General features: G+C 41.6%; 1 protein-coding gene across 1 annotated transcript in view; it reads right to left on the bottom strand.

The window, feature by feature from the left end:
• MYO10 (myosin X) overlaps positions 1-22,799 on the bottom strand; it is a 185,236-nt gene that overhangs the window by 104,031 nt on the left and 58,406 nt on the right. The window contains exon 3 of the mRNA XM_063130250.1: positions 983-1,141. Coding sequence (XP_062986320.1) covers positions 983-1,141 — 159 coding nt within the window. The remainder of the gene's footprint in view (positions 1-982; positions 1,142-22,799) is intronic.

Here is a 22,799-nt window from a genome sequence, read left to right on the forward strand (position 1 = left end):
ATGGACATTTTGGGGAAATTGAAAAATAAGCAATATTTTTTAGCGTTCTTTACAGATCTAAAATCACTTTATTGCTTTAAGACAGCCTTACCCAACCTGGTGCCCTACAGATACTTTGAATTTCAGCTCCCATCAGCCTCAGTCAGCATGGCCAATGGTCAGGAATGCTGGCACTGTAGTCCAAACCATCCAGAGAGCACCAGGTTGGGGAAAGCTGAATTTCTGGTCTTAAAATAATTTTATGTATACCTTAGTTTGCTCATAAAATTATCATTATATTTTAAAACTTCTAAAAGTAATCCCAGCTAGTAAATTTGTAATTATAGTCTGAATAGATTAGAACTAAATTAAATGACTGCTACAGCATAAGGAACACAGGCCTCTATAGAACAAAACTCTACTCACATGTTGGGGAACTGCACATAAATGTCTACCAGTACAATACACTTTAGATCAACAATTTTAATTAGGAATGAAAGAAACAACTATGCTGGGAATTCTTACAGAGAGGATTAAACAAACATTTCCCCCGTAGTTTCATTATTTCCAGACATTTTACATCTCTAGCCTTTCTATGAATCTGTTCTTATTGCATACCTTTTAGAAATCATTTTGAGGGATAACAATATATAAATATTTTGTCTTAAATTCTAAAAGAAAGTATTTCATAATGCAAAACTGTTCGATTTTTCAGAAAAAAACAAAAACAGTCCTCAGAAAAAAACTGGAAAAAAAGATGTGTGCGCACACACACACACACACACACACACACACACACACACACACACACACATTTCCCCCCAGGCCTTCACATCTCTGTCCACAGTCAGGAATCTCAGTGTGCGTCACGGTAGGGCTAATCCTATGGCATCATTTCATATATTGCAGAAAATAATTATTTATAATAATTTAAAATATTGCCCAATATATGCTTTAAAATATTGCCCAAGTTCATCCTATTCCTGCCCCCATCCCAACTTACATAAATTTTGTTTTGCTGGTACCGCTGGAATAGATTGTGCATGATGGCGCCCTCATGGAGGTCTATCAGTGCTGCCATGTCTTCCAGACCATCTGTGCTTGTAGACTGCATAGTTGTTACTTTTTGGTGTGTAATTGACCTCTGTTTGTAAGTATATACCTGAAAAAGAATAAAAATAGTCCATTAAAAACGGGTGGTTCTTTTAAACATTTGTTCTGGATTTTTGTTTGCAAAAAGTTTGTTTCCCTCTCCATGACTTCAGAATACCACAAGAAACCACAAACACTCTCACAGCCATGCACCAACTAGATACATGTTCAAATATCATAATCTTTGCCAATTGCTAACAACTTTGCAAAAGAGCAGCATGCAGCATCTACTAACTAAAGCCACCCCTACACATTACACAATTCTGAATCTTAAGAAGCTATCTATTGGGACAGAACAAATAAATCAAAAGCACATTAGAAAAGAAGTCTAAAGAAAACTAACATTATGCCTGCAGGTGCTACTTCAATTAAATGCCTGTTCTCCCAGTTCAGGCTGAGGTAACCAACAGGAAATCGTTATACTCAGAATTCTTTGTTCTGTGTAATGGAATCCAAAAATATATTCAGACACCATTTCATCCCTGGAATTCTACCCTGAGTGAGATTAGGGCTCAGGCATTCCTTTCCCCTACTTTACGCTATTCCCCTCACCATGGAGAGAATTCCAGGAGTCAATGTAAAGTGTCTAAAATAGACCCATTAGTAATAATTTGTATTTAGCCATAGGCCATTACACTAAAAGTACAATTAAAAACAGAGACCAAGAGAAACAAGTTAGGCTTACTCTTCACAAAGCAGCTGCATTTTTTTCTTTGCAGCCATAATGAACAGGGCTACCATATAACTAACAAAAGCTTGAACATCACACCCGAGTTCCACTATGATATCCTGAGGTGATTTACTGAGGCACTGCCAAGTCATATATGAAATTAATTTCCCCCTATTCCACATACAGTATGTGATGTGAGAGATCTTCAGTCTGACCACAGCTGAGAACACAAAACACCCAAATAGAATGTAAGCCTATGAGGCAGGGTCTTGCTATTTACTGTTTTACTCTGTACAGCACCATGTACACTGATGGTGCTATATAAATAAATAAATAAATAATAATAATAAAATAGGCAGAGGGCATCTCCTGAAACCCTACTTCAGTAAAAGCCCTGCAAATCTGAGGGTGAATCAGTGTTTGAATATAGTTTGCCCTAAAATGATTCCTTTTGATCTTAACAAACCAGGGTGAGGAACAGGAATAATTAATGACTTCCCTATCTTTGCCTGTATCCTGATTGAAAGCCCATTATTATGAGACCTTTGGGAAGTTCCTTTATAGAACAGGCAACATGGATTTAATAATAATAAAAAAATCTGCCTTTGCTCAAGCCTGTTTTTCAGTGGCTCAGCCTCCAACTTTTGCCTGTGAAAGCTCACTCCACAATAAGTCAACTAGCTTTTAAGCTTTGGTTGGTCACTGTATTGATCGGTAAGTCAGCCTGTGAAAACTGTATGAGGTCGTGGGCAAAATTATGCCCTGACCCTATGAAAGTTTTGTGAAAACAACCTCCTTTTCTTTCCACCACTGCTAGAGTTTCTACTTCTTCCCCATCCTTGCATTTCTTTTGCTCTTCCCTTAGCTGCCTGAAATATCTTTTTCTGGCAGATGGAAAAAGAGGAAAGGGAAAGGGGGAGGCATCTTCACAAACATGGGAGGAAAGCACGTTGTTGCTATTCGCTGTAGGAGGAAATCAGCTCTGCTCCATGCACAGCCTGCCCTCCTAAAATCTGGCTTTTCAGGGCCAAAAAAACACAGTTTCAGGTTGGAAGGGTGTGTGAGGAGTAGAACCAATGGCATCAATGAGAGACGCTTGTTACCCACCCCTCTCCAGGCTCCCTGTGCTACTACGGTTTCATGAATGGGAATGGGAAGTAACTAATCCACAATACTAGCTCCCCATGAGAGCACTCCACCAGCAATAAGCCCCAATCCAAAAAGTCTCGCTCCGGCCCCTTTTCTCCACTTCTCCCTGCATGCAAATGTCAGGCCTCTTTGCTGTCCCAGGGCAGATCTCTAATTCGATAAACCGGAAATGTGCAGTTGTGTAATGGCAAAGGAAAGAAGAAAAACACTGGAAATTTGCATTTTCAGAAATGTACGAAGGAAAAATAAAAAATCAAATGGAACAGAGACAGCTGAATAGGAGAAATGGGGGGATAGAATCATAGAATAGCCGAGTTGGAAGGGGCCTACAAGGCCATCTAGTCCAACCCCCTGCTCAATGGGGATAAGGGAAAAACTGCTCCATTTTCCTTGAGGAAGCAAAAATCCCCAGTAATCCTGGATAAGGTCTGAAGGCTCCCTATAAGAGCACCCCACCACCTCAATTTCACCCCATTCCAGCAAACTGTTGCAGAGTTATCCGCTGCTATATAAATAATAATAATAATAATAATAATAATAATAATAATACTCTTATCAGAGGAATGAAGTAATGCAATGCAAACATAAGAGTAATGCAAACATAAGAGGAGACAAATTACACAAATATCAGAGAATTACACAAACATCAGAGAATTGGAAAGTATCAGAGAAGTAAGTAACACAACGACAGAGAACTGAATGAATACAGCAATAAGAAAGCGTATAAACGTCTCTTAATGGAACTGGATAGGAAAATGAGGAAATGGGGAGGGGGAAGCGGCAGTCCCTGTCACAGCCAAGCCCAGGATTTAATGCAGGGGCATGGGAGCACACTGCAGAGCAAGCACCTGGGAGCTGCTTTAACTAAAACGAACGGTGTAAAATAACTCTCTGATACTGCGACTTTTCAAGACAGAAGCAACTGGTTGGGAGTGTGCTGGTCACAACATCATTTGCCGCAAACAACCTCACAATGCACCTGAGCCGCAGGAAACTCCCAGTGAAGACGGCTACAAAATTCTTGGCATTCTTTTAGGGCAGGGGTAGGCAACCTTTTCAGACCTGTGGACACACTCATCGTAGTTTTTTGGGGGGTTCAAGGGCTCATTTGTCCTGTGGTCACTGGGGGCCTCACACACTTATTTTCAGGATTATTTTCTTCCCCCTTCTTTTCCAGGATTTTCACTTTTCTTGAATCCCTCTTCCAGGATTCCTACCTCTCTTGAACCCCGCTTCTTTCCTCTCTTCCCCTCTGTCCTGCTTGGGGTTGCCTTCCTCCACTACCTCCCTTCTCATCCCCATCTTTCTACTACACTTAGCCCACTGCCACTGCTGCACTCACCTCAGCAGAGAAGAAGCAGGAAGGCAGCGGATCAGGAGATCGGACTTCCTTCTTCCTTGTTACTGAGCATGGTAGGAAGCAGAAGCAACGGCAAAGGTGAGTGGGGAAAGACAACGGCGGGCAGCTAGCGGGTGCTCCTGGGGGTCCTGGCAGGGCACCTATGGGCATAGGGCTTGCCCACCTCTGCTTTAGGGGTATGATTTGGCCAGAAAGCTACAAATTGCTAGTCTCTGTTCCAATACTTTTTCATTTTGTTTTATTTATGTGTTCTCCTCTCACATAACAAACCAATTGTTAACTTGAAAGCATCACTGGATTATAGTAAAATATTACAGATGTGAGTTATTCATTCATCAAAAAAAGGTTCATTGATATCACAGGAATACTGGATCAGAAAGAATTGGACCATTAAGCTCAGCATTCTGTTGCCCCTTTTTTCTTTTATCCATAGGCCACAAGCGAGTTGACAAGCAAGTAATGGGTAGAATAAGTCACCCCCTGCATCTGTAATTCATAACATATTCTTTCTGAATGCAGAAGCTGCATTTCTGGCTATTATGGCAGATATATATGACTAGAGGAATTCCTACTTGTATTTATATTATTTTAGATCAATTTATACTTTTGGTCATCCTAAGATCTTGGGATACTAAGTTCCATAGGTTAATTATATATTGTGTGAAGAAGTGTTTCTTTGGTTTTAAACCTGCTGTCTTCCAATTCCACTCTTGGACCATGGTCCATGAAATTCTTTGGCAGACTCTCATGACATTCAGACATTAACATCAAACTACATAAAGGAGAACCTATACACATGATGGAACCATTGCAAGCATTTTCCAGTGACCTTACAATAATTTTCCTAATTAGCTTTTTAAAATGCCTATTCCTGTGTATGTTTTTAAAAACATATATTTATGTAAGAGTTGCTGTTTTTCAGAACAGAGCCAGCACAACTTGGCACATGTATTTACTGGTAACATAATCACCCGTAATATTTTAGAAATTCAAACACGGTGGTAACTGAGGAGGTTTTAATAACATGAAACATAGAAAAGACCTTCTAAAACTTTCCAGAATATTTATAAAGCTCTTTTTCTTTTTTAAGGATTGTGATAGCTGGCAAATTGAACTATCTATGAACATTTAACAAATGCTAAAATGGCTAAATTCTATATTCTTGTTAATAGAAGTTCCAAATCAGGACAAGAGAACAATTAATTAGCTGCTCTTCTCTTGACCCGATGACTAAAGAATATATGCTTTCAGTCAAAAGCATTAACAACTGGCTTGTATTCTCTCCACACCATCCAGATTTGTTTTACTCAACAGACTATAATTTCTGGGTAGCCTGAGTACTTCAACTCTTCTTTCTGGAAACCATTTTCTATAGTTAATTTCTTGGGATTATCCCTTTATTCTTGCTTATAGTGCAGTGGTTTGATAGTGTTCCTAAATTAAACAGTAAAAAAATACTTCTTGAACCATTTCACCATTTTACAAGCAACATACCTGATTTCTTGCTGAGAAAAGCTTTGGACTGGTAGCCTCTTACCCCCACACACAAACACACATGCACACAGACGTCAGCATTTTACATTACTACTTTCCATTTTCAATCATTATCCCTCCTGCTACATAAGAGGAAATCAGAAGCAGATTTGGGATCACATGCTCTGCCTCCATTCCTCTCACTTGCGCTTAGAAGGTAGCATCTGAACTGGGAGATCTCCCAGTTACTTGAATGTGGGGTTTTCCTTACCATAGTTATTGCATGCTCTAAATTGAGAGAGAGGGGGGGGAATTATGAGCACCATCACACCTACATTTTTGTCCTGGTTTACCCCTGTGTTATCTGCCTTTGTTTCATTAGCGTATCAAGCACTGGTCACTTTCACGTGTGCATGTTGTTGTGCTATTTCAGTTTGTGCATCTTTTCACCTGTGCTGGTTTGTGCTTCCTCGTATCTTCCGCTATTGGACCCACCCCACCACCTCCCTTCTCCTTCCCCCAGCAGTTAATTGGTTGTTGTGGCTGTGAGGGACATTGTGATGGACATGTACACATATCCCCATTCTGTTTTTTCGTCTAACATTTAAGGGAATTGGGGTTTTATCGCCCATTTCTGGTATTTGAACTGCACACGGTGCAGCATCTTTCGTTACACCAGCTGCTCAGGAATTGCCTCCTGGTGGGCAGAAACCATTTTTTTAAAATTTCTGCACAAATACAACATTATGCAATCACAGCAGCCTGAAACTGTGCAATTATGGAAAAACAACACACAACGCTTTCCCCTAGAATCGTATTAAACAATCTAAGTGAAGGAGGGGTTGTTAGCAATCGGTGAAGGATGCCTTTGGGGAACCGCACAATAAACAGAAAGGAGTTTTTAATGGGAGACAGCATGGGCAATTTGGGGCTTTATTGGTGGCGCCTGTTTCTGCCATTTGAGCTGTGTGGGGCATTCGTGCGTCCACACTCCCCCCCTTTCTCAGTTGCGCAATTCCACCTGAGCACCCATACAACAGGCAGAAAAAAGAGGGAATCTGAAAGAGAGTGAGAGTTGGAGCAGTGAAAGTACAGTCAACTGTTCATTCGTTCCACTGACTCAGCAGAATGAGGAAAGGAATTCAAATGGCGCGCTGGAAGAGAACCGCCCTGCCTTCTTCTTTCATCTGTGAGACCATCCTTCAACACACATGCCCCCAACAAAAAAACTGGTATGTGCCGATAGCATGAGGAGAGCTTTACACAGGGACGAAGGAGTGGTTTAATTGCACATGGAGGAAAAAACTGACTTTCCCCGCTCCAAAATAAGATGGAAAAAGTGGGTGGGAAAGAGGCGAAATGAGTGCAGGACAGGGATGACGTCATGTGAGTACCGCGCTGCAAAACCACATGCCAGGCATGGTGAAAGAGCTATAGATCGCTGGTGTAATGGAGCTCTAAGAAAACAAGAGACAATCTACTTTTCAGTTTACATTGCAAAATTTAGGGTTACCTTTTCAGTGGTGCCTCCATTGGAATTCAAAGAATACCACCCATCCTGCTGTGTGCATAGTTCTCCCCTATTTCCGCATATATCTTTCCCCAAGTGCTGCCATTGCTGGTAACAGCAGAGTTTTAATTCAGAAGCCTTTTAAGCATCCCACATATTGGCAGTTCAGAGAATGCAATGGTTGCAAAGTAATGATCCTCAACTACTATTGGGCCACATTGTAAACCTTCAAGAATTAGTCAGTCCCAAAATGGAGCCATCTGGGGATGGAAAAAGAGGCAATGCCTGCAGAACTGAATGAAAGTCCCCCTAAACAACATAGTGGGTTGGAGCTTATTTGCAGAAAATGAAAGGACAGCCCAGTAGCTTGGTGTCAAAAATTAGAGGGTGTATATTGTACTGGCATCACAACTTTGAACATTACTGTTAACTACAGCAGAGGGAGGGAGGAAAATTCATGCTTTTCCAAGAGCCAATACGGCTGCTGTATATATCCAGTTGGCTCTTGCTGGCTCTTACGAGGGCTGCTGGAAGTAGAGCTGAAAGAAGACTGTGAGGAGACTCCTGAGTGGGAGAAAATAAGATGCAATCACTCTCTTCCCCAAAAGGCTGCTTACATTCTTTCAGCCTGAGATGAAATCTTGTCTGCTAAGCTACAGTCTTTAGGAAACTGGTGTTTTCCCTTTTCCCGGGAACGACAGCTGGTACTCCAAGCATCCATCCTCTGTGAACCTGATGCCAGACCACCTACAGTCCCTCCCGGGCAATATTTGTAGCTTGGGGATGCCCTGAAGAGGCGGCTCCGGGTGTTTGGTAGCAGCTGCATTCTACAGCAACTGCAAGTAGGGACAGTTATTTGTGGGTGCCCAGCCGTTCACATTTGATCCCTGATTTTGTGCTTGGGGACTTGGGCCAATAAGCTTCAGCAGAAAAGACTGCTCTTGATGTTTGAAGAAAACACACACATGCACCAGTTATTTTTGGCTATCTCTGGTTCTAACAAAAAGGTCACATTTTATATAGTGTTTGTGTGTGGGGGGGATGTTTTTATTTAAAAAAAAACAAAGTTAAGAGTTACTAGGGCTGACAATCCAGTGAGAGAGACCAAGGGAGCCTCAATCTCCAGGCATCTAGTCAACTACCCAAACAATTTACTTCATTTTTGCACATTCTTATAGAAATATGGCTTTCACATTCAGTGTGAGAGTCTAAAGGTCCAGTATCTGTCCAAGCCTGTACCCCACAGGGGAAAAGATACAGTAGCAAATACTATGTGTTGGATTTAGAGTTGACTTTCCGTGAATGGAATGGCTTCTTCCACTGATGGAAGTAACTGGGATCCAGCAGAGCCTTGCCACTGGAAGGAGGTGGGATGGCCATTTTCACTGATTTCTCCTGCCCCTTGAAGTCCCTGAAATCTGCCAGAGCACAATTTTAGGGCCATAAGAGGTTGCTGGGATCATCTGCTCCATGAAACTCTGGACTCAGCCTCATGCATCTTTTCAAATCTTTCTACATTTGTGATTTGAAAGGGAGCTCACATTACAAGCCACGGAATGCAGATGTCAAATCTGTCAGAGTTCTAACCAGAGCTCAAGCACACATAGTTTAGCAGCACATCCCCTTAAACTAAGGCTACAATCTTATGCGCACTTACATGGGGGTAAGTGCCACTTCAGTCACTGAGATGTAATAATGAGTAAATGTACATAGGGTAGGGCTGTAATATATGAAGGCTTTAACACCCAGGTTCAAATCCCCAGTCAGTGCCAAACCAGTCAATTATGAGAATGCAATTAATTGACACTTTTTTGTTACATAAATAGCAGTGTGCTCAGGAGAACCTGACCAGCATTGGCGCCCAAGCGGAGTGGAGAGAGGGAGCAAAAGTTTAACACACACACTCACCCTTCCAAGGTCATGATAAAACTGCCTCTCCTCAAGTTGCTGTTTGCATCAGGAAGGGAAGACTCTGTTGGTGCAATTAACACCGTGCATAGTTTGACCCTCAGCTGTGAAGCTCACTGGTCAGATGCTAGCCTAACCCACCTCACCTGGTTGTTGTGTGGTTAAAATGAGGTGGGGTGGGGGATGTGTGCCCTTCTTGGAGAAAGAGTGAGGAATAAATGTAACAACAAATATGGAACAGTGCACAAATGCTTGAACAGCTGAAATTTTTCGTATGCTTTTGCTGAGCTTGTCCATACACTGTAGGTCATATCCAACAGAACCTCAGCACGCACCGAATTCTGCTAAGTAGGGATTTCACCATTCGCCTAGGCTGGGGACTAGTCAGCCATTATTTATGTGGCTGAAAAAAGACTCCCTTACTTATTAATTATGTCTTCCAATGTCACCCAGGCTGGCTTGCTCAATGCAGCGATGTGCATGCTTCATTCCAGAGAATGGCAGCAAATCTGTTCTATTGATCCACCAGAGGCCAACGTAAGCAAATCTTGATCATTTCACTAGCATATTCATGTGGACAGTGTAATGTAGGAGCCAGGACTTTCATGTAAGTGATTTTCAGCAGAAGTCTACCATTAGCGTATCATCTGAACTCAGTTTTCCTCTGATATTTCCCCCCTTCTGAATTCTTCTCTGGCACTTACCGCCTGTTCTCGCATTGACTATTCTTTCCCTCTTTTTAATGTTTTTTCAGCTTTTTCTAATTAGACACACAGTGGGTGGCAGGAATGAGGGAACACCAATAGGAACAGCTGGGCAAAACCTTCAGCTGAAGAGCTGGAGAGGTTGAACAGCAAATTGGGCTCTTGCCCCTGAAAACTCGGCCACAAAAACAATTCGTTTGTAGGGTACCACAGTGCACATCATGACGAATGATCCTCTGGCTGTCGATAGGATACACTATTTTCCACAAATCCTTATTAAAGCTGGCTAAAAGGACACAATTTCCTCTCCCTCCATTATTGCTTTTCACACTAATCCAACTGATGTATATCAGCAGAAGAACCTCAAATTCCTCACAATCCCAGTGAAAGCTAAGATCTCATGGGTATATTCTGAACAGGAGAGTTACATATCATGTATGCAATTTCACACTGTCTTTTATTTTTGAACTGTGAACTTTCCTGTGAGTGTTCTTTTTTGATTAGGAAAATTCACACCTATTCTGCTGCAGAACATTCTGCACTCACAAAATCATATGGAATCAGATGGTGCAGGACTTGCAAGATGATGTAGGATGTGGCAGGGGTGGGGGTGGGGGCAGGAAGCCATTTTCACACCTTGGTTTAAAAAAAAAGATTATTTTTTTACAGCCTCCTTGGGAATGAAGAAAACCATTAACATTTTGACATCATTTACTGTTTTACTTTCTCGTCTTACAAAACGCTATTTTGCTTGTGGCACAGTATGCAGGGCAAGACAAAAATCTTGTGCAGCCATAAGTACTGCCAGAGACAAAAGGTTCTCTGTATGCAAAAGGTGTGTGATTAGGCAATTAAATCATGCTGCCAGGCCTCCAGAACACTATTTAATGATACCGGTATCAGGCCTGGCCGGCAGCGAACTTTCCATCTGGCAAAGTGAGCCAGGAAATAGTCCTATAAAATGCAACAGAGCACAAACTGCCTTGTTCGAAACCTCTCCTACCAATTAAGGCCTAGTTCTCCCTGTGGTGGTAAACCTGAGTTTGGGTGGTTACACTTTAGGGGCTCTTATAACTGAATGCTCCACTATTGGGGGGGGGGAATTAAAACCCTGCATATAGAAAACTAGCATGGCAAGGAAAGGGGTCTAGCCTGCCTTTTGCTTGAGATGCCAATTTTCTACGTGGACAGATTTTTTCTGTATGGACTAACATTCAGTCATGTGAGCCCCCACCTCCAGACTCAAGTGTGGAGGCACAGATTTACTAGGTAGGTCTTAAGTCAGTTTCCTGTTTCTTCATGTCAAAACTTTTCAAAAACAGACCAGAAAGGGCAACAGCAATTCCTGTATTGTGGTAAATGTCCTTATTTTCCTACTCCATGTGGGAGATTAGAGTGTTTTTGAAACAAAGATTTATTCTTGCCGAGCTGTGTCAGCTGTAATCATTTCAGGCCAACAGGTTGCCCTGCTTGGTGTGTGTCTGCTTTACTTATGGCTCCTGCTCTGTTTCAATCATGTTGCATTACTACTTGGGTCACTTCAACACCAGCTCACAGCCATCCTCAGATAACATGTTGCCAGCATATCAATCACGTACACTGCTTGGACTGGCTCCAAAGGCTGTAGCGTATAAAAATGCATTATGGATTGAGGGTTTGCATTTGCTTGCAGTACAAAAGAAGTCGGATGCAGTAATTTCAACAAAGCAGCCCTGCCCATCAGGAGGATCACAGCCCTCTAATTACGTAAAGAGGTTTGAAATACCTTCTGGTTTTGCTGATTGCTCAGGACATCAAAAACCGGGGTTTGTCAAGCACTTGCTGAGGCACAATACATGTCTGGCGGACTGTATTCAGCTTGGTGTGTCACAAGTTGGGCAAGCCTCCTCTTTTCCTATTTTTATTCAAGTTAAGGCACTAAAAGCAACTAGTCTACAATACAAATTCATTTTGTCTGGGTGTATAAGAGACAAATATTATTTATTTATTTTATTATTGCATTTATATCCTGCCTTTTCTCCCCTTAAGGAACCCAAGGTGGCATACATAATCCTCCTCCTCTCCATTTTTAGAGCAATGGCCACAACTAAACACAAAATTAAGCATGCTGAAGCATGTTGATTTCAATGGGCTTAAAGTGCACCAAACTCATTGCTACATAATGGCCCATAAATGATAGATGGTTACATGGTTTTACCTAGTACGAGCAAGATACATGGAATAAATGCACTGTGTTGTATTGACAGATGCAAGTAAGTGAAAATAACATGAAAAGGCGTTTTCGGGGAATAGGATTGGTTGGTAAATGATTTGTGAGATGTATTTTATTGTATTCCATTACTAATTAATGCTAGTTCCACTGCATCTCAAATCCTTTACGATGTCTCAGTGTGCTCTTCATCCCATTTGATGGCTTACTCAATCAGGAATGCAGACTCCTAAGAAATACATGTCACTCTGGAGTCATTGGCATCAGAGACAAGGGACAGAATTTCTTGCTATTAAGGAGATGTGAGCAAAATTCCTTTTCATACTGCCAGTAAATACCAACAGAGATTTACACAATGGCCACAATCCTGAATTGAAGTTAGGTATTGAAATAACTGAAATCAGGGTTGATTTGATTGAAATCAAAATGGTTTAAATCTTTGGTCCTGGTCAGCCATGACTTTGAAGTACATAACATGAGCCTCTGTTGATGATCTTAATACTGGAACAGGCTCATATGCCCAATCCCCCAGAAGTGGATCCTCTAGGCAATCTGGTCTCCTGAAAACTGCAAATTATTTTTCTACAGAAGACGACTCACAATCTCCTTTATCTGGGGCCTGCCCTTCCTTGTTGGAGAGAAGCCCCTGTCCCCGGGTGGTGGAGCGGGAAGAACAGCAAATTGCATTGTCCGTCCCCCCGCCCACTGAGAGGTCCCACCAGTGGGTGCTCCGGTGAGAGCCAAGCCAGTTGCTCTCCCACCATAGTATCTGTAAGATGTGGGAAGGGCTGGGGGCGTACGAAGAGGGAAAGTGACACAGTGAAGTGAAGGGAGTGGACTAGATACAACATGGTGTAGGGAATGGGTGTGATGTGTAGTGTAGCGCACTCCTCTGGTGGTGGGAGAGCTTGCACTTGGGCTGCCTAGATCCTACGTTACCCAATGCCCCAGAAGCGGCCACTCTAGTCAGCTTGATCTCAGTGGTTCTCATGGGAGTTCAGGCTTTCTCACCTGGATGTCTCTCAATGGCCCCCTGGCTTTCTGCCATGATTTCACTCACATTAAGGAACAAGATGGAACAGCTACACCTTGGGTGGACGGGATATTACTAATGCTGCTCTCAGAAATCTGTCCTACATTAATATATATTATCCCAAAAGCAAAAAAAGAAAGGAAGTGACATGTTCTGTCTGATCTTTATATCTAGTGGTATAAAAATCTAGGTACCAGTAACCTGGTGACTGACATCTTGGTTGCTACAGAGAACAGGAATCAGGAGGAGCAACTTGTCCAGCTCCTAAAAAATCTTAGTAGTATAGTTTTGCACATGTGCATGCACAGACGTTCAATCAGTTTAAACCCCAAGTGGCTCCCCACATCCCCACGTGTAATTATTGGCTGCATGCTTTATAGGTTTATTATCATCCATCAGCATCTCCCCTTTGCCGGCTTCCATCACTCAATATGATCAAGCTACCCTTCTTAAGGATTGATTTTCATTCAGGAGTCTGACTTTGCAGAGTACCATTAATTATTTAATCGTTCAATGCCAGTAAGGAAAATAAGGCCCAGCAGAATTCTTGACCAGGCACTATTTAAATTAATTTTGTTTGATTTAAGGGCAAACTTTATAGGAACAGTAGAGAGATGCCTCATATCTGCCTCAACCCTACCCAAGATGAATCACATCACTGATGCCATGGCCAACTTGAAGGAGAAGAAAGAGAAAAGGCAGGTGAAATGAGAATGCAGGAAAAATACAAATTAAAAGATGGGGCCAATGTTGCCAGCTGGGGCTAAAATTGAGTTCTGGCCTGGATGTTTAAAAGCCACTGGTAATTAGGGTGACCATAAGAAAAGGAGGACAGGGCTCCTGTATCTTTAATAGTTTTGTAGAAGAAGGAATTTCAGCAGGTGTCATTTTTATGTATACAGCGCCTGGTAAAATTCCCTTTTCTATGCAACTGTTAAAGATACAGGAGCCCTGTCCTCCTTTTCATATGGTCACCCTACCGGTAATACTATCAGTAACATAAACGGAGCAAGTGCAGTGCATGTAAGTTAAAGAGTCTTAAGAGACTTCTCAGAGAAAAACACAAAAGCATAAACAATGGAGATAACTTTCCTTGCTCATACTTTGAGTATCACAAAGGCACAAAAACAAATGTATTTCCCCAAGAAGGGGCTTGGAGGACAATACTAAGCTACCAAGCTCTGAACCTACCAAGCTCTGAACCTAATCCTGAAAGGGGTATGTAACCCTGTCCAGAACAAGTAGAACAGGTGAGCCACCTGCCAACACTGTGCTGTCTGAGCTTCAGTTTACTCCAGGTTGTAAAGCATTTTGAGGATAAAGGTTGCCAGAGGCAGGACAGCTGTGACTATCCTGTTTAAAAGTGCTTGAAAAGATTGCTTTATTTTGCTTATTTTTCATCAAAATTTGTTAGTCAACTGTCTATAGTTCAAAAAAAAAAAAAAACAGGGCAGAAAGGGCCACATTCAAAGTATACGTGCAGCTTAATTCGTCACCATTAGAGATTGGATGTTAAAAGCAAGGTTCAAAATCTTAGCAACCGGTAACGTTACCTTGGCATAAGAGCCATCCAAACAGAAAGCAAACTTTAATCCATCAGACCGACCAGGAAGTAACACTAAAAGAGGATGCAGCAATTATTCCACAACTCCTTTATTTTAGATTTTATTATAAAAACTACAATAAAGCAACGTATGAGAAACAGTCTCAGTCTCACTACAGTTGCAAGGGCATAATCTTAACTGCGGAATACGGAAGGTAAAACAGTAAATCTTGTCCGGAAAACAGATTTTCTATATTTTGGGGCCGCTAAAGTCTTCAAATATGGAGCACATTCACTCAAGCAAGGGATATTTAGATCATACGCGCCAATCTACTTCTATCCTTTCCTTAATTAGCACTTTGGCACCATCCATATCTGGCAGTAGTACAAGAGAGAATCCCAGGATGATGATTTTCTGAAAGCAAACCTTTTTCCAGAGGAAATAAATGGATCCATAAGAGTTAAATAGACCTAGCAGAATCACTAGAGCACAATTGGATCCAGAAGAGTTATAGTGCACTCTAAAGCCAGATTTTTCAAGGATCCCAACCCTACTTCCAGATTTCCCCTGCAACACTTTGAGGTAGAGATGTAGGATTTTTTTGTAAAATCCATTCCATCTGCATTTCACAGATTATCAGGTGCCTTTGATTTTGTCATCTACTCATTGACAGAATCGGATTTCCCCCAATTTCCCGAATTTGAACAAATTTGCACTGGCAAAAATATACAAATTTCCTCCAAAATACACATTTTCACATGATCGCTTTCCCTCCCACTGACCAAAACAGCAAGCCCTCTGGTCCACCTCTCCTCTAATTGGGCAAACTGCCCAACAGCACCCAAGCTTGGACACTGGTCTTTCCCAGAGAAAAGGCTGTCTGGGAGTTATTTGATAAGGGAGAGAGAGGAACTTGGCAATGACAATTTTAGCCCTTAAGGGCCAGCTAAAAACTGAACATCCCCTGGATGAAAAGTAACAGGGTAGCCTCCTCTGGAGGCAAGTAGTTCTGCACATCGGTAACAACTGAATAATCCAACCACATCTGACACAAAAGATGAAGTGAACGCCTTTCGTTATTTAATTAATATATCAGGGCACAATAGATCTTTCATGGCAACTCAGGTCGTGATTTCATTGCCATCTAAGATATTTTGCCCATTGCAAAGTAGCCCAGAGTTTCAGTAAGCTTGAGTCACTCTCTTTTCATGCATCCAGCTTTATCCTTAACATGTTGCTATGCAAAATTTTAAAAATACAAATGTTTTCTATGATGGCATTAAGGGTAGCCCTTCTATACGCTCCTCACCCTGTAAAGATTGAATAGGGGTAAAGCTCTCAATAATAGTATCATCATCGGTTTTGCCAAGTAATTTTTTTTTAAAGTGGCAGATGGTCGAGACCAGATTAAGGCCAAAAGAGACAATAAAACATCCATAGAATGAAAATGATTATATTAAAACAAATAATATTTTTGAAAGAATTAATGAGCATCAGGAGGTTGTGAAATCTCTTTCACTGGACATTTTGAAGAATTTGGGCAAGAATCTTTGACAAATGCATTAGATATAGGACATCCTATCTTAGGGTAAGGGACTATACTAAGAGCACATTTTTATTATTGTCAATTCAGAAATAAGCCCCACGGAGTTTAATAAAGCTTACTCCCAGGTAAGTGGGTATTGAATTGTAGCCATAATGATTCAATGTATTCATTCCAACTCTCAGAAACATGGCAGTTGCTAGCCACCTATTCCACTAAAAATTTTAGAGTTCCGTTATGTATATTCATTCAACCAGACCATTGTTTACAGCAGAATTAAGAAAACTCATGGCTCCAATTTTTGGTAGTTGAAGAAATAGCAGTGTCCTTCAATGAACTTCAACACTGCTTAATTAACAATAATGCATGAGAGTTACTGACTGGGTTCAGATGACATGATAGTCAACAGTTGATTAAACAGCCAACCATTGATTAAAAAGTCAACTGTTGACTACTGTGTCGCATGGCAAGCCTTTTCCATACCACGATAGTTTATTTCCCCAATATACCAATGCAAATAATCAACAGTGTGCAGTGTTGACCATTTGCACAACTGTAGATTATTGTGCCGTGTGGCACGCCACATTGACTATTTCACTTGCTCATTGACTATTTCACATGCTTTTGTCCAGCTGGGTTCCATAGACATGTGTCAGCAACCAACTCCATGTGCAGAGGTAGAGTTGCATGGGAAGACTGTACCACGTACTCTCTAAACATTTGCATCAGCTCTCAATACTATGTCTCAGGAACACTAAGATTCTCATCAGTCCAGTGGGTAAAAATCTAGGTCAGTGCTATGGCTGGCAACCTTTACTGCAATTAAGAACCGGTTCCTCCCTCCAAGTCATAAGACTGGCTAACCTATGTTTAAATGATTTGGCATGAGAGGTTTCCTTTACAATGCTCCCTTTACACTTTTGTATGCAACCACAAGGGTTCTGAAAGCTGGCTACCTAGATTTCTAAGCATAGGGCTGTGAGGGAGACAAGAGGAGGGAGTATGCAAAGTATCCCTTTCTCTTAACCCTATTTAAGAAATTGAGAATCATCTGTATGAGGCCTCTTTCTCTGCTTTCGAGCCATAAAACCAACTGTCTCTCTTTAAGTCTGTAGGAAAAGTGAGGACACTATGGAGGCTGTGTGAACAGCTCCATCCCATGATGGAATGGCAATTTAATGGCAACAGGGGGTGGGGGTGTTCGGCCACCTGGAGTCAACAGTAACTCACCTCTGGCTATCAGGCAAGTACTACATTACAAAGGGCTAGAAACATGGAGTTTTTCCTGCTTAAATCAAATACTCATCTTGGCAAGTTTAATGATCAGGTTCCACGTTTGTGCAGACCACCTTCAAAATCACATGTAACCTACACAACCATGGTTATGAGAAACCTGTAAGATCGAGAAAAAGTCTAGATTAAAAAATGGATTTTTAGCCTTTTAAAAAAAACCCACCGTCCTGTGGACATGGGCACCATCACACATGCAATACTCAAAATTCAACACTACAAGGCCAAAGACAAAGAGGATAGACAAATGGTACTCCTACTGCTACCATTACATTCAACAAATAGCAGCCTTCAGTCACAAGTCAATGTAAGACCTAGTTAGCTGTATTCCTCAAAAGTGTGTGCAGCAATTAGTTTGTACTTTTGCTAATTTAAAAAGGCTCAAAGTGCAGTGATAGAGACCGTACTGCTACGTGCTCCATAGCTTGGAGCAGTGGAAAATTCATGGAACAGAGCTACCCGGTTTAGTTCCCTTTGGAAGATTGAACACAGAAGACTACTGGTATGTTTTTAATATTTGCTTTATCTACAAATATATAAGCAGAGCATAAGTGGAAGTGATCAGTCACTCTTACAGCAGGCAGCAGATCCCCAAAGAGCAGCTTGTATATCACTTACTACAACTGTACCCACAATTTTGTTTAACCAGATAGAAACTTAGCATTCTTTCTCTGGCTCGATTCCAAAGTCGAAAACAAATTTGCTGGGTTGTTGTTGTAGAGCTAGTAGAGCTGGGGGAGACTGTACTCCTTCCCTTCTACTGGAGCTGTGTCACCTTCTGGGAGCTCTGGTGGGTCTCGCTCTTCCTCCTCCAGCACAATTCTTAGCTGTCAGGATACCATCTCCTGTCCTTAGCTCCCATTAAACCATTAACCACCATCCTGGATTACTAGCCAGCAATCTGCCTAACAAGGAAATAATCTGGCCATAACATCATGCTTCCTCAATTCAAACCATGCCGTCTCTAATTAAAAGAATTTCAGGTAACAGGTCTGGGAAAGAGTATTTTGTCTAAAGCCTTGGGGAGCATTGCCAATTGGAATAATGGACCAATCGTCTGGCTGCGTGTAAGGTAGCTGCACAGAATAGTAAGAAGCATCTAACATGAAACACACAACATCCTATGATTTACCATTAGTATGCCCAATTTTTAAATATCCCCCTAAAATACATGAGATTGGCTAACATGAATAGAAACACAGCGCAAAAGGAAATACTGCCTTGAAGTAATTTTTGATGCTGAAGGCCAGCAAAAGCATCTTAGGGAAACTCCTGGGATCACAAGGAATGCAGTCAAGAAAGCAGCTGTAAATAAAAGGAGAAAATCTGGCATAAAGAGCAAAGGTAAAACCCTCTGGAGGGGGATATATATATATATATATATATATATATATATATATATATATATATACACATACATATATATATATAAACACACACACACACACACACACACACACACACACACACACACATACACACACACCATTTGTGAGCCCTTTATCCCCACAAATCTGTGGAATCTGAAACCCTTGAAAGCCCCCTGTCTGCATTCCTTGAAATAATAAGGGTTAAATTTAAGTTCAACAGGAAATATGGTTAGATTATCCAAGCATGTTACTGAGAACACTTTAGAGCTAGAAGAAACTGATTAAAATCAGGCCATCCCTTCTGACTGGCTAACACAAGAGCAAAGGTTGTGAGATACTCGCTGAAACACCCTTTTAAATCCCATCCCTCTTGACAAGCACTCCCTTATGCCGTTCCAATTGCCCAAACGCCAACACCGTTTTGCAACAGAAATGAGCAAATGGCTTCCTTGAAAATTGTGCCCAAATATTTTACATCAGTCCATAGAGAATACCTTTCACTGAATGTTTATGGCTGTGGAATCCTGCAATTGAAACCCAAGAAAATCGACCCAACGATCCCCACTATTATCTGCATTGTGTCAAAGTCCAATTTTCAAACAATCACTCTGCCTTTCAGAGCATGCCTTTTACTTAACATGTTACTTTTCAAATCATTTGCTACGTAGAGGGCCTGCCCTTTTGAAATTACAACATTAATTTATGCTGACTGCTTTGTAAGCATCTCCGATATAATACTTTGCTTTTATTAAAAAGGAATGCTATTTCTATTTCCGTTTAAAACAAGGAAGACGTAAAGGGAGAACCGAAACCAAACAGAAAAAAGTGAAGAATTGGTGGTGGGTGTCAAACTGGAGGACCTGTTCAGCCAAAATGGCAGTATTACACAAATGGGTCCTGAGGAACCTCAGGTTCAAACAATGTCTTCTCCTCCCCTCAGGCACTATTTCCAATCCTTCCTTGCAACAAAACATAGGACATCGCTAGACCTACCGGGACTAGCATGACGGAGGGGGGAGGATCTCGTGATACCTTGCCCTCTGTCTACACGTGGCACGTGATGTCCCAGGAGGAAGATGACGTTGCGCCTGCCATTTTGTTTGGTTTTTAAAGGAGAAAGCGCATGAGCACTCGATCGCAAAAGGTAGGGTTTAAAAATCAATAATCTCCGCTCCCCCACCCCACCCCCGATGCCCAGCTCCCACGTTCTCACGAGGAGCCGAGACAACCTGTGGCACCCAGCTTCACGTTCATCCCGAGACCGCGGAAAAAGCAGACTAAAAGGGTAGGGCGATATCCAGGGGAAATGGAGGGATCATCCCTCCTTGCTCCCGGGATCCCCTGTGCATCATGTGAACACACAGGGGAGATCCCCAGGATATCGCCCTATCTAGCCATGCCCATAGTTTGTTAGTTTGGTCAAACATACAGACTAGAATTATTTGCTCTTGCCTGCAAACCAGGATCCAGCCCTTGCTTGTGATCCTGATTTGCTTGCAAGACATACATCACATTTTACCTGTTTGGGTAAACAACCAACTATGATGTCCAAATAAGGCCCCGAAGTTGCATGCAAGAGGACATGAATCCATGCGGCTCATTCATATAATGCTTAGATCACAGTAGACCAGAGGAAGCATTCCTTAATTGACCAGCCATGGTTTTGTTGCTCCTCTGTTTTAAAACTAACAATTTTAATATGGTGTTTTAATCTTTCTACCTTTTTAAAGTTTTCCCCTTATGTTCACCGCTCTGGAATCTGTCTCAGAAATGCTGTAAATAAATAAATAGTTATACCTGAATGGGCTCTGTGGGGGGGAAAAACGTATTATAACTCCTTCCTCACAACTGCTAGTATATTTTCCATATACATGAAATCTTTCCCTAGTTATTCCTTTATAATTAATATTTCACCTTCCTGCAATCAATAGTAAGAGGCTAAAATGTCCTACAGTTTTTAGCTTAAAGGTTCAGGATATATATGAATAATAATTTATTAATTATAAAATTATTTATTATTATTTGAAGCAGTCAACAAAACAAGCAATACTGCAGACACAGCTAGGGAAAGATGTTATGAGAGGCTTTTAACACACCAGATTTCCAAGGTTTGGTTAACCTTGAGAAATCCTCTTTAGAGTCCAGCTGCAATAGCAGGATCCAATAAGAGGAAAAGATTAATTCATTATTTACTCATTTTAGGATAAGGGTCAGACTGTGTTTTTAAAAGATTGGAACCATTAATTTTATCATGCTTCTAGTTGTGTACATTTTCCAATTTACCTTGTTTTTTCAGCAAGCCCTTTTCAGGACTAAAAGGAGTGCCTTCCGTTTCCATAAACATGGCACAACGTATCAGATAACATTGTAAGCCTACCTGAATCTAGGGCTGTAATTGGATGGGATGGCACAAAAAGCAGTCCCTCGCGTGCCATAATGTCTGCTTCCAATCCAAGTGTCACAAGCCCAAGTCCATCTTTCTATTCTCCTTCTGCTAACAATATTCTAGTCCACATTCTTCCATTCTATTTCAGCTGCGCTGCAATTCCATACACACTTACCTGAGATTAAATCCCATTGAATGCAACCAGGCTTACCTCTGAGTAGACATGTGCAAGATTGCACTGTTAGGATACTCTTTCAATTATACTTGCCAGAAGAAAGCAGCAAGCAAAGAAAGGTTTCAGAATCACAGAAACAAACGTTTAATTAAACCATGTTCTCTTAGAGATCAATAAATCTTTGTAATGTAATGTCACAATTGGCAGAAGTGACTTTGCTGACAGTTATCTTAAATGCAGAATTAATTACCCATCACAGATGTATTGTTATTGTACAACTTTTAAGAAACCTTAGCCAGTTGTGGGGGGAGGGGGACCTGTTATTCTAGTCATTCTATTTGGAGTTCTCTGCCCGTTATTGTCAGAACAGCTATATTAAGGCAGGATGCTTGATCCACAAGATATTCAGCCGAAACTGCTTGGCTTTAAACTAGTTTCTATCTAGGTATCTGATTCTGGACTGCAGCCTAGTCTAACATGGGGAGGCAAAATGAGAGTGGCCTTCACACTGCCAGTGTTCTTCCACTGCCTCACAATTTCTCATGTCACCCTTGTAGTAACCATGCAGAACATGGTGTGTTGCGCAAAATTTCAAACATATATTAGATCCTTTCACAAGGCTGGAGTTCCATGGGGATTTTGCCATCCCAAAGCAACCATGCCATATGCCATGATTTGTAAAGCAAAACGGTTGTGTGAATCCAACTCAGGTATGCTCAGTTCCAGAAAAAAGCATGAGAGTGTGTCTGTGGTTTGTACTGCAAAGGCAACATGGGTGAGAAAATTGAAGCCCGCTGCCCTAATAGGTTTGCATGCAGCTTGTCAGACAATATCTATCTGGTTAAAACAGTCGCCTCAAAATGAGACCCTACAAGTACCAAAGCCTCCTTGCACCCATAGGTGTGCGCAGCACATTTCATTAGGGTGTGCACCCAGAGATTTTTTTAAAAAAAGATGAACATTTATTGAATAGTCAGTCATATTTTTATTCATTTATTTATTAAACACTGTAGATACTGATGCCCTACTCTGCATTCAGCTAGCCTGACCATGGGAGGGCTGTTGCAGGTGGGGTGGGGAATGAGGAGATGCTCCTCAAGCCCTAGCATTGGTGGGGCTTTATGGTGACACTGGCCATTTCATTCCAGCAGCTGGGAGCATTGATGCTCTCTCAGAAACAGCAGTTCTTCGGCACGGTGGTGGAGCAGCCAGAGGGCAGCTGGAGGGCTGTTCCTGATGTGTCTGGATCCCCCTCTGGATCCCTACTCAATGGCCCCCTCAGTTCAGCACTTATTGCTTGAGACATTAGGGTGTGCATGGGCACACCCGGCACACCCCTTGCGC

This window comes from Elgaria multicarinata, chromosome 7, assembly GCF_023053635.1.
Source record: "Elgaria multicarinata webbii isolate HBS135686 ecotype San Diego chromosome 7, rElgMul1.1.pri, whole genome shotgun sequence".
Lineage (NCBI taxonomy): Eukaryota > Metazoa > Chordata > Lepidosauria > Squamata > Anguidae > Elgaria > Elgaria multicarinata.